Source organism: Malania oleifera, chromosome 2, assembly GCF_029873635.1.
Source record: "Malania oleifera isolate guangnan ecotype guangnan chromosome 2, ASM2987363v1, whole genome shotgun sequence".
Classification (NCBI taxonomy): domain Eukaryota; kingdom Viridiplantae; phylum Streptophyta; class Magnoliopsida; order Santalales; family Ximeniaceae; genus Malania; species Malania oleifera.
This window is the reverse complement of record NC_080418.1, coordinates 16,040,002-16,051,622: the sequence shown is the minus strand read 5'-3', so window position 1 is coordinate 16,051,622 and position 11,621 is coordinate 16,040,002. Positions and strand designations below refer to the sequence as shown.

The 11,621-nt window shown below is 36.0% G+C and overlaps 2 protein-coding genes across 2 annotated transcripts; both read right to left on the bottom strand.

The window, feature by feature from the left end:
* Window positions 1–1,829: 1,829 nt before the first annotated feature.
* On the bottom strand, window positions 1,830–7,678 carry LOC131149555 (receptor protein kinase CLAVATA1-like). Its single transcript, XM_058100102.1, has 4 exons — window positions 6,383–7,678; window positions 6,175–6,273; window positions 2,542–5,033; window positions 1,830–2,323 (listed from the first exon to the last, which is right to left on the bottom strand). The coding sequence occupies exons 1-4, from the start codon at window positions 6,385–6,387 to the stop codon at window positions 2,013–2,015; spliced, it is 2,907 nt and encodes a 968-aa protein (XP_057956085.1). The 5' UTR covers window positions 6,388–7,678; the 3' UTR covers window positions 1,830–2,012.
* Window positions 7,679–7,895: 217 nt separating this feature from the next.
* On the bottom strand, window positions 7,896–8,553 carry LOC131149556 (histone H4). Its single transcript, XM_058100103.1, has one exon. The coding sequence runs from the start codon at window positions 8,341–8,343 to the stop codon at window positions 8,032–8,034; it is 312 nt and encodes a 103-aa protein (XP_057956086.1). The 5' UTR covers window positions 8,344–8,553; the 3' UTR covers window positions 7,896–8,031.
* Between the last annotated feature and the right edge of the window lie 3,068 nt (window positions 8,554–11,621).

Below are 11,621 nucleotides of genomic sequence, written 5' to 3'. Positions count from 1 at the left end.
CATTTATTTATTAATATACCATCACTTTTGGCGAAAGAATACCGTGGTTACAAGTTAAAACAAACCAACAAAATTAGGACAAACAAAATTAAACATAACTAACAAAGGAGATAAAAACATAAAAACAACCAAAATCAAAATGAAATACACCAAACGAAACTCTAAAGTTGAACTAACGACGAACGGAAACGAGACCCCACCTATCCATCTGAAAGATACCTTTCGGATAATGTGATAGGAGGTATTGTTCTTCGTAAATTACATTATTTCTCATTTCTCCTTCTTTAAACAGAAAATCAGACTCACTATTGTCTTCCCTATATTGATGTATCACCATGACATTCACTCATTCTAATTCTACCACGAGCTCCTCCCAAAATTCCCAAAGATACCACAAATTACATAATCTAATGTCTAGACTAATCATTATAAATATCCTTTTGTTAATGTGCTTGTACAATATATAATGAGATTATTGTAAATAAAGTTGAGTTTGATCTTGGAGGCAAAATTTGCCCACATGTAGAAAGGTAATGTTATCTTTAGGAAAGAGACTAGCAATTTATGACTCACATGTAGTTCTCATTACTTTATTCAATTTATTATTTGTTTTTTATTCATTTTCCTACGCACAAGACATAAATTAATGAAAAAAAGATATTACCTACTTCTCCAACACATATGAAACCCATTTTATCAAACTTGAGAAATGACTATAAAATTTTAAATTCTTTAGAAAAAATTAGCACCTTTTGACGAAATTTTGGAAAAGGCTAAAATTAGGTATGTCTGGTTTAGATAATAGAATAAGATATAAAATAAAATAAAATGAAAATTTGAATAGAAGGTATTATCAGATCAAATAATATATTTTATTTTATTTTCTCAATTTTATTTTATTCTTACGTATAAAATGTGTAATTAAGGTTATTCTTAAAGAGAGAGAGACAGAGAGCCACTACAATAAAATACAAGTTAAGGAATCATTTGAAATTATTTATAGAAAAGTTTTTTTTAAAAAAAAAAACTATTTATCTAAAAATGTATTTATTTGAAATAATTTAAAATTACTTATTATATGTACTTTTTAAAATAAATATTTAAAAAAAATGTCTTCCTCGAAAAATACTTATTTTTTAAGATGTTTAAAGCGTTAATAATTATAGGATGACATTGGGAGTCATAAATAGGAACCAATCAAAACACATGTCCCTTGACCTTGATTTTGGTCAAACGAAAGCGCCACAACTTTTTTACCATATTAAGGAAAAGATCTCATGCAGTCACACAATTACGCAACCAACATAAATAGACGAACCTTTCTTCTATTATATATATTTACGACTTGTTTGATTCGACATAATAGCTAATTATTAAAAAAAATTAAATTTTTAAAAATTAAAGGAATAGTTATCCCTTATACATTATTAACTATTTCATTTAACATATAATAAAAAATATATAAAAATCTCCATAATAAAATTTAAGAATAATTATTTTTTATCTATTATTCCTTATTATGCACTTAAAAAATAATGATGACAAAGTAAGTGCATGTGTATGCAACTCAAAATTTAAATACAATGTCAAATGGGTCGCCTCATCTCAAAAGGGGCTTGGCAAAATAAAGGCTCAAATAGTACAATGCCTCCATCATCTCTTTCATTTTGGGATATGATCTTGTAGTTCTTGGTTTATAAAGATGCATTATTATGTGCTTCCTTTGATTTTTCCATTGAGACCGAATCTAAACGAGCTCAAGCAAAAGTTGCTCATGCAGATGATTTATAAAATCAATTTTATGGAGTAAAATATCTAACACTTTCTTAGCAATTCAAATAAAAAATAATTTATTTGAGTGAAAAGTTACATACATTATAAGTCCTTCCAAACATTTCATTACACCTTAAGAAAAAAAAAATGAAACAGCAAATGACATATATCACCATTCTCCTTAACAGACCTTACAATTTGCTTTACTACCTAGCTATTGAGCTCACAGTATGAGCAGCCTAAGGTGATGCAGTGAGCATGTGGAGAACCTCCCTCATGGTAGGCCTTGCCGAGCTCTCCTCCTCCACGCACATCATGGCTATCCTTAACACAGATATGACACCTGGCAGTGGGTACCCACTCAGCCTGGGGTCCACCAGTGCCCCCGCTGAGGCTGCATACGGCCCAGATGCCTCTGATGTAGCTCTTTGGACCCACTTGACTATATCCATCCCCTCATCTCCCACCTCCCCTCCCACAGGCTTTTGCCCCGTGATCAGCTCCAGCAGCACAACACCAAAGCTGTACACATTGCTCTTTTCATCTACTTCTAGAATACCAAAACAATAAAAATATCAATGGGTGAATTACCTGTCATCTCAAGGTCCAAAAATGCTACTCTTTTAAATTCTCACACTGACATTTTTACGAAATCCATGTGTTTTTTATTTGCTAATTAGTAGATGAAAGCAAAAATTAGTACTATGTGTTTGTTTTTGACCTTTTGATTGATTAAAGTTTGCGATAATGGATAATAGGACAACAAACCTGGCATCACGCATCCATGAGAGCCAGCAAGTGTGAACATGGTGAGCCCAAAATCAGCCAGATGAGCATTGAAGTCGGAATCAAGCCATATGCTGTTTGATGTCAAATTGTCATGAGTAATTGGAGTTGAGCAGTCATGGTGAAGATAAGAAAGACCCTGTGCAACTTCCATCGCTATCCGACGCCTGCTCTCCCATTGCAAGTGCACGCCCATTGGCCCATGCAGTAGCTCTCCCAAGCTCCCGTTTGGAATGTACTCGTACAGCAGCAGGCTTGAGTGTTCATTTAACATGTACCCAAAAAATTTCACGATGTTTCGGTGTCGAACCGTTCCTAGGGCATGGATTAAGTCATTGATATTGCTTCTCCTGCTGCATTGCTTCACCATATGTTTAATCACAACATGAACACCATTAGGCATGCACCCATGATAGGTAGTCCCAGCAACATCCGTTGCAATAATGTTCTCTTCTTTTAAGCATTCAACCACATCTCTAGCACTGAAGCTAAGTCGCTGGAATGCTGTGAGCTTCCAAGTTTTTGATATTAGCAGTTTCCTAATGATGTTATAAACTGTGAGTGTGAGCACTAGTAGCACAGCAGTAACAAGTAGTATTATTATGATGAACTGATATGAAAAATTGCGCCATTTTGTTGTCTGCCACTTTTTTCCTGATGCTTGAGCTGGATTCGACATCAATGAGGAAGAAGGATTGTGCAAGTAAAGGAGGTCGGGATTGCCAGTAAAGGAGCTTTCATTGAAGACCAGAAACTGCCCAGTGTTTGGAATTGTACCAGAGAAGTTATTGTGGGAAAGATCAAGAGTAGTGAGGCTTGTCATTGATTTGATCTCATCAATCGGGACGTGTCCACTGAATTGGTTCTTTGACAAATTGAGTGTGTTCAAGATCTCAAGTTGAGCAATCCCTTTTGGGATTTTTCCGTGTAGATTGTTCCTACTAAAATCAATGGAGCCTAAAGAGGAACAGTGGAAGATTGCAGTTGGAATTTCTCCGCTAATGTTGTTGACACTAATGTTGATCCTAATCAACGTCTTTAAATCAAAGATCTCCTTTGGAATTTCACCAGAGAATCTGTTCATTTCAAGGGATAGAGTCTGTAACTTTGTTAAATTCCCAATAGCTGGTGGAATTCTTCCATTGATCAAATTGTTAGACACTGTAAGAAAGCTGAGCTTGTCACCTGAAGTCTTTGAAGGAAGCTCACCAGTGAAGCAGTTATCATTCAGCTCAAGTATCTCTACTAATGGCAGGTTGAAGATTGCTGGAGGAATAGTTCCACTAAGTAAATTCTTCTTCATTCGCAGCCTCACCAATGACTTACAGTCACCAAGTACTTCTGGAATGGATCCATGGAAGAAATTTATCATCAAAATTAGACCCTCCAATCTCCTGCTTTTGCACAGGTCTTGAGGTATAGCACCCGAGAGGCGATTAGAAGAAACATCAAGCCAGACTAGCTTCCCATTGCTGCCAAGATTTTTTGGTAGTTCAAACGTGAAATTATTCTCCCACACTTGCAGTATTTCAAGATTCGAAATGTCACCAACAAATGAGGGGATTCGACCTTGCAGGTGGTTCTGAAACAGATTGATCAACATCAGGTTATTGAGCCTTGAGAAGCTTCCTGGTAACTCACCAGTGAGTTCATTGATTGAGAGATCAAGAAATTTCAGGCTGACCAGGCCAGAGAGTTCCGCAGGTATATGACCCGAGAGTCGATTTATTTGGAGAAACAAATGTTCTAATTTCTCCAAATTGCCTAGACTTGCAGGAATCTCACCAGAGAGGCTACAGTTTCCCATGTCAAGGACTCGCAACAATCTCAAAAATCCAAACTCAGGCGGTATACCACCTTCATAAGCATTGAAGTAGCCAAGGTACAATTCTTGGAGGTTCATCAACTTGGCCAAACTGGCAGGGACCCTGCCTGTAAGTCCATTTCCCCTCAAGCTCAAGTACTCCAAGCTCTGAATTTCAGAGTAAATGGAAGGAATCTCTCCAGAGAAGTAATTCCCACCCATCTCCAAATGCTTGAGCCTCTTCAACTGCACAACCTCCATAGGAAGCAACCCCATGAAGTCATTGTTGTAGGCATTAAGTATCTCGAGTTGTGTCATTCCATCGAAAATGTTTCCTGGGAAGTGACCAGTTAAGTTGTTGTTGGAGATGTCGAGGAGTTTGATAGATGTTAGATTTGCCATCTCCACAGGTAGTATCCCAGTGAGATTGTTGGAGGCTAATGTAAGATTAACAAGCTTTTTCAACAGCCCAACCTCAGGAGGAATTGAACCAAAGAGAGGAAGATAAGATACATTGAGAGCGATCACTCGAGAGTCATTGTCACATGAAACTCCCGAGAAAGAGCAGTGTGCAGATGGAGACAACGAATGTACCCAGTCCTCCAATACTCTTAAACCTCTTGTTGCTTCCACCATGGTGGACTTGAGCTTCAACAGAATTTCAAGATCGCTATTGGCAAAACAAGCCAAAAACATAAGAACAATTGAAAAAAATTGGACACCATAATTAAGAAAGGGCCTCATTTTTTAAAATTTTACCCCTCTTTTTTTCTTTCCCTTCTCTGGCTGCAATTCAACAAGGGTTCAAAGACATCACATGTGATTGATATAAGATAAAAAGGAAATAAAGGTATGCGCTAGCTACTAGCATGCTTGTGCTAAGGCATTTTGTTGGTGATACTGCAGTAGTACTGCACAGTTGGGATCAAACATCTAGGCTTAAACATGATCCATTTCCACTCACCCAAAAGAAAAAGAGAAATTTTTTTAAACAAAAGAAAAAAAAAGGCATGAAGAAAAGCTACTCTTGCTTGGCATCTCTTTCTTTTTTGTACTCTTTCTCTTTTTCACTCTTTGTTTCTTTCATAAACAAAGATTGTCCACACATATTCAATTGGCAAAAGGCTTTTAGTTCGTTCATTACTGTTAACAATTCCATGCACATGATTGGTGTTGAGTTCCATTGCATACTAAACAACCAAAATAAATCTTTATTCATTTTAAATCTGCAACTGGCCCATGTTCCATCAGAAGGAGAACCAACTCATACTCTAGTATAAACTTAGTAGAAAAAAGTTCAAATGGGAAATTAAAGAATTCAAATAATATTGCTGCTTTTGGGTCAGATAAAGTTTTTTGAATACGCTTACCCAAAAAACGGAAGGCTCTTTGGGTGCTTTACTAAAAGAAAAGATATAGTCTTTTGAATAAACGACCTTGAGGTACTAGACTTGTCTGGTTAAAAAAAAAAAAATTTTAAATGTGTTGGCTATATAATTTTTAAAAAACCAAGGTGAAGATCCTTTGCCAAAAAAATATCAAAATATTTTGAGCACATATTTAAAGGCATGTTCACCAGTTTGTGCATGATCAGGCATGGGTCCTAGTTATTAGAGACAACAAGAGCTTTCCATTCTCCCACCTCAAATCAACTTGACTAATTGTCTCGCATACTTTTTTATTGTTTTTTTTGGATTTGTATCTCATACACTCTGACTTGCCTAATAAAAAATTGTTGTACTTTGAGTCCAAATTTAGAGCAGGATTTCCAAAAATAACAAATGGAACATAGCAAACAAATAAAATTGTACCGTTCAAGGGGAGAACTCAAGCATAGAAAATTAGAACATTTCCTTCCATTTGTTGATTTAGTTCTAAAAGAAAACAGATGGTAAGATTTCATAAATAACCTGCAAAACACAGCAAAATCTTGTGTTTCACCAATGCTTCAAACGATTCCAAAAAAAAACAAAAATCATATCCAGTAATTGAAAGAGGTGAAAGATCTAAGCATCTTACCACATCCATGAACTTTGAATCAATCACTGAAGATCCACAAAGACAACCGCAGAGTCTGATCTTGCGTGTTAAAAATCACAAGAATAAGTATATATTTCATTTGGCTCCAGTACTGTGTCGCACCACACAAGTTGTGTTTATAAATTTCAGAATTTTGCTCCCCACCAATTTTAAAACCAAGCCCTTTGCACCCAAATCAATCCTTTGGGGAACTGGTAGCTTTAGTTTCCACTTTAATTTCTAAAACTTATTCCTGAATTATGTGATCGTAATTAACAGTGAGATGACAATAACAATTATCATAATCATGAGGATGAGTTTTGAAAGACTTGAAGGCTGGCTGATAAACACTTGCTCCATAGAATATTACATTAAGCACACTCCATTGTCCATAACCCTGGAAACAGAGATTTTGGTTGTCACAAAATTGCCACCATTGAACCTAAAACACACCACCAAATAGAAATTGCTTTGTTAGCATTTAAAAAATAAATAAATAAATAAATGCTCTAACAGAACCACTTTTGACTTTTCCCCTTGAAGCATGCCCAGTGCAAGAAATGAACAGTTACCACGGGAAGATAGACCAAAATGATTATATTTTTTCAGATCACATTCGCCTCACTATGTTCACTTAATCTCCAACCTTCCCAATGTCTTTCACTTCAGCAGCAGTGCAACACCAAAGCTGTGTGTAGCACTTTTTCAGCATAAAATAACATTAAAGCAACATTCATATTCCCATTTGAAGCATTAATGGAGAATTATTTAAATTGAAATTTGTGAAGGGAAAAGATTGTTGTGTTTCCACCTCCAAAAGCTCTTTGAATAAACCAGCCAAAAAAAAAAAAGGGCAAAACTCTGGAAATGGATCTTAGGACAGACCATTTCCTGGACAAAGGATGAAAATCTTTGCTCATGATCATATAGCATTTGGAGGACAAAATTATTTGGAAATAACCATGATGAGGGCCCCTAGTCATTAGCTATTATTTTTACAGTTTAAAACTTCAGCAAAAATTTAAAGTCCGAATAGAAAGCAGTGCACTTTTCTCTAAAATCCTGCACCATTTTCCCACTATACTAGTAAGCTCTCAAGCAAATCCAATCAAATCTCCGTGTAAAAATTAAATATAGCTTACACTCTGAAGTCCCATTTGTTTGTTGAGAAGATCATACTTCATTAATTCATATCATTTTTATTTCAAAAGTAAAAGAAAAATTCAGCTAAGTGGGCTGACCTACTTTTGGGAAACTTAGATTTCAAACCCAAGATTTGAATTTGTTTAAATTTAGACAATATTCAATATTCATCACATATTTTAATTGAATTTCCTCTAAGCACTCACAAATCCACGCCCAAGAACCTAAAACACATGCTCTAAACACAATATTAGGGTTTTTACCTTTCGCCCACATAATTAAAACCTAGGTACACATTCTTAGAACGCATTTTATCAGCAATCAAGCAAACAAGCTGGCAACAAGAAAATCACAAAAAATCAACAGGGCGTTTCCTCAAATGAAACATTGATTCCTTCAATAAGAGAACGAGAGTTACAAAGTCATGTGATAACAGAACATCATTAAAAAAAAGGGACAACAAAACAAGATCTACAATATAGATCCAAAACCTTCCAAGAGAAATTTTAACCACCAAAGCCATAGAGAGTCCTTCCCTGCCTCTTCAAAGCGTAAACCACGTCCATGGCCGTCACAGTCTTTCTCCTGGCGTGCTCCGTATAGGTCACAGCATCGCGAATAACATTTTCCAGGAAAATCTTCAGGACCCCTCTGGTTTCTTCATAGATCAATCCGCTGATCCTCTTCACGCCTCCTCTCCTCGCCAGACGACGAATCGCAGGCTTCGTGATGCCCTGAATGTTATCTCTGAGGACCTTCCTGTGACGCTTGGCTCCTCCCTTGCCCAAGCCCTTGCCTCCCTTTCCGCGGCCCGACATTCTCGATTCGAACGAGATTACCAAAAACCTTCTAGGGTTTTCAGGAAGTGAGTGATAGCTCTTGGAACTCTGATTTGAGTTGATGTGGAAGAGAGACTGTGGTGGGGTTTATATAGGGTTCAGGGTTTTGGAAGTTCGAAATTTGGCGGTGGTTTGAAATTTAATGGCGCTCGTAGGTGGGCGATCGTTGGGCCAATCGGACGGCTGGGAAGGCCGATCCGCGTGAAGTCCATAAAGCAGATCCAAATCGTTAAAATTTTGGTAAACTTTGGAAGTGCTAAATTTGGCGGTCGTTTAAACATACGTTATCCCGCCAGAAACGCTACACTTTTTTAGTTTTTAACTTTTAAATTTTTAAATGCGGATTGAAAATTTGTGAAGGTTTATTGAATTATTGGGTAGTGTTTGAACTTTGAAGTTGGACTCTTTTGAAGTGGGATTTTTACTTTGAGAGAATTTGTTTATTTTAAAAAATTAATATAATTATATATTACATTATTTTAATATTTTAATTTTATGCACTCAAACACAAGATTATTGAATTTGTCTATGTTGTCACATAGAAATTTCATTTCTCTCCTATTTTTATTACTTCCTTACTCTCTGAAAAACCATTTTAAAAGTTCATAAAAACAAACTATTGAGTTATAATTTTTTATTTTTTATTTTTTTAAAGGACGACACCTCCATTTATTTATTGATAACCCCTCACTTTTAACAGAGGAATACCGTGGTTACAAGACAATCAATGGTAGATAACAACAAAACCTCCCAAAGAATAACACCAACATCCAGCCAAAAATCAGATTACAAGTCTAAATAAAACAAAACAAAACAGGACCTATAAAACAAATCTCACACAACAAAACAAAACAAAAGATAAACAATATAAAGCATAAGCTAAAACCAAAAGGAAATCAGCTAAACATACCTTATATAAGTCGTACTCATCTTCTCCAATTTATACAAATCATTGTTAACTTTAGAGAGTTGACTACTATTTGTAAACAAATTATTCCTCCCCATATCACCTTGTCGAACTAAGGCATCTGCCACTTTGTTCCCTTCTCTAAACGAATGATTTATCGAAAAATCTACTCCCTCTAATAAACCAATAAGATGCTCCCAAAAATCCCACAAATATTACAAGGAGCACTTCCTGACTCTTATCCAATTAACTATAATATTCGAATCATATTCAATATCTATACAAGTATGGCCCCAATGTTTGCAAATCTTTATTCCCTCCAACACAACTCTCAATTCAGCTTCATTATTCGAATAAGAACCAAAATATTTTGAAAAACCAATCACAAAAGAACCTGTATGGTCTTTAAGGATACCACCACCACCTGCCGGCCCTAAGTTCCCCAGGCTGCTCCCATCCAAATTTAGTTTCAACCTCCCTTGCCTCAGTTTTAGCCATCTCACACTTTGCATAGTTTTAATTGTTTTATTCATAATTTGCACTTCTAGATTCTGTAATATCCGAAAATCAGCATCCTTTAACTCAACCATTTCTTATCATATTCCTACTCAAAACCCCCACCCAATACTTAATGGAGAACCACACATCAGTACTACTCTCTAATTTTCCTCCCATTCTAGCCACACATCTCCTTCTTCACAGCCTCTAAACTACTAAACAAGGAATCAAACCCATCAATGAACCCAGTTGAGAGAACCTAAAAGCCCTATTAAACCACATTTGGACTTTTTCTTTCCAACTTTGTTACCTAAGGAAATGAACACCTACCTCCACCGAAACCTTCCTCCAAACTTCAGAAGCAAGTTCTCCCTTATTTAATACATGCTCCAAATCTTCTGATTGCCTCATCTCACAACAATTACACGCCGAAACAAGTGAAACCCCCACCCTTCTCATTTTTCATCAACACTTAGGCACTCAAAAGCAGCCTTCCACATATAGATAGAAATTTTCTTCAGTAACCATTTGTTCCAAACCCACTTAACCCAATCAAATTTTGGAGCTCTAACTCTGATAACATCTCATGCGGATTTTGCATTAAAGCAACCATCCTTTTCCGAGAGCCATAATAGAATGTCCAGAAAATTTCTAAGATTTCCCACCTTTTCCATCACTTCATCTGCTTTACTAAACCCCAAAATCCTCTGCAAATTTTCCACATCCCACGCATTATTGATAACCAAATCTTTTAATTTAATATGAAAATGTGCACCATTTGGACAATCTGCAAACAAAGGTCCCGAATCTAGAAACTTATCATACCACAATTTTACATCTCATTCTCTAACATTCCACTTAGATTTACTTAACAGTTCAGGCATACCCTGCAGAACTTTCCTCCAAAAGGAAGAATCTGATCCATGCGATCTGCAAAGAGCAATATGACCTCCTTTCACATATTTAGCTTTAAAAAATCTAGCCCATAAAGAATTTTGCGTTAATAAATGCCAACCAAACTTCATGAATAAAGACCGTTGCACTTTCGAAATGTCCCTTACTCCTATGCCCCCCTCCTCCACAGGAACACACAATTTCTTCCAAGCCCTTCATTTCAAATTTTCTTTTCCATCTTTAAATCCCCAGAAAAAAAAAAAAAAAAAAAGCAAACATACCTTATATCTTTTTAATCACCAATTTCGAAACATTTAAAACAGCTAACAGATGCAATGACATACTTGAAAGCACATGTCTCAACAAAACAAAACGACCTCTTTGAGACAACAGTCTACTTTTCCAGCCCTCAATTCTCTTACTGATTTTTTGGATTAAAGGGTCAAAATGACAACCTTTCAATTTACCATCCACTATTGGCACACCCAAATACGTAAAAAGAAATTTACCCTCAATAAAACCAGTCTCTTGAAGAATTTCTCCTTTCCTCAGAACACCCAACTTGTTTGGAAAAAAAATAGCTGATTTATTTTTATTCACCATTTGGCCAATTTAGTTTTCATACTCCTTAATCACCTCCATTAACTAACTAACAGATTTTTTTCCAGCATTAGCAAAAATAACAACATCATCTACGTACATTAAATGCGATATAATAGGAGCACCACACGAGTGTGCAAATGGTAAAATTCGCTTCTCAAACAACTTTTTTTGGATTAATTTAGAAAGAATTTTTTCCATGATGATGACAATATACGGCGACAACGGATCCCCTTGCTTCAAGCCCTTTTTAACTTGAAGAAACCTCTATAAGTGTCATGCATCATGACAGAAAACCATGGAGTGGAAATACAATTCTGAATCAACTTACAAAATCAATCTGGAAAACCAATAGCCT

Coding starts and splice junctions, on each gene's coding strand:
- LOC131149556 (XM_058100103.1), bottom strand. CDS start 8,343: ATGTCGGGCCGCGGAAAGGGAGGCAAGGGCTTGGGCAAGGGAGGAGCC.
- LOC131149555 (XM_058100102.1), bottom strand. Junction 5,034..6,174: donor TTGAGTTCTCCCCTTGAACG/GTACAATTTTAT, acceptor TTTTGCCAATAG/CGATCTTGAAATTCTGTTGA. Junction 2,324..2,541: donor TCATGGATGCGTGATGCCAG/GTTTGTTGTCCT, acceptor TTGGTATTCTAG/AAGTAGATGAAAAGAGCAAT.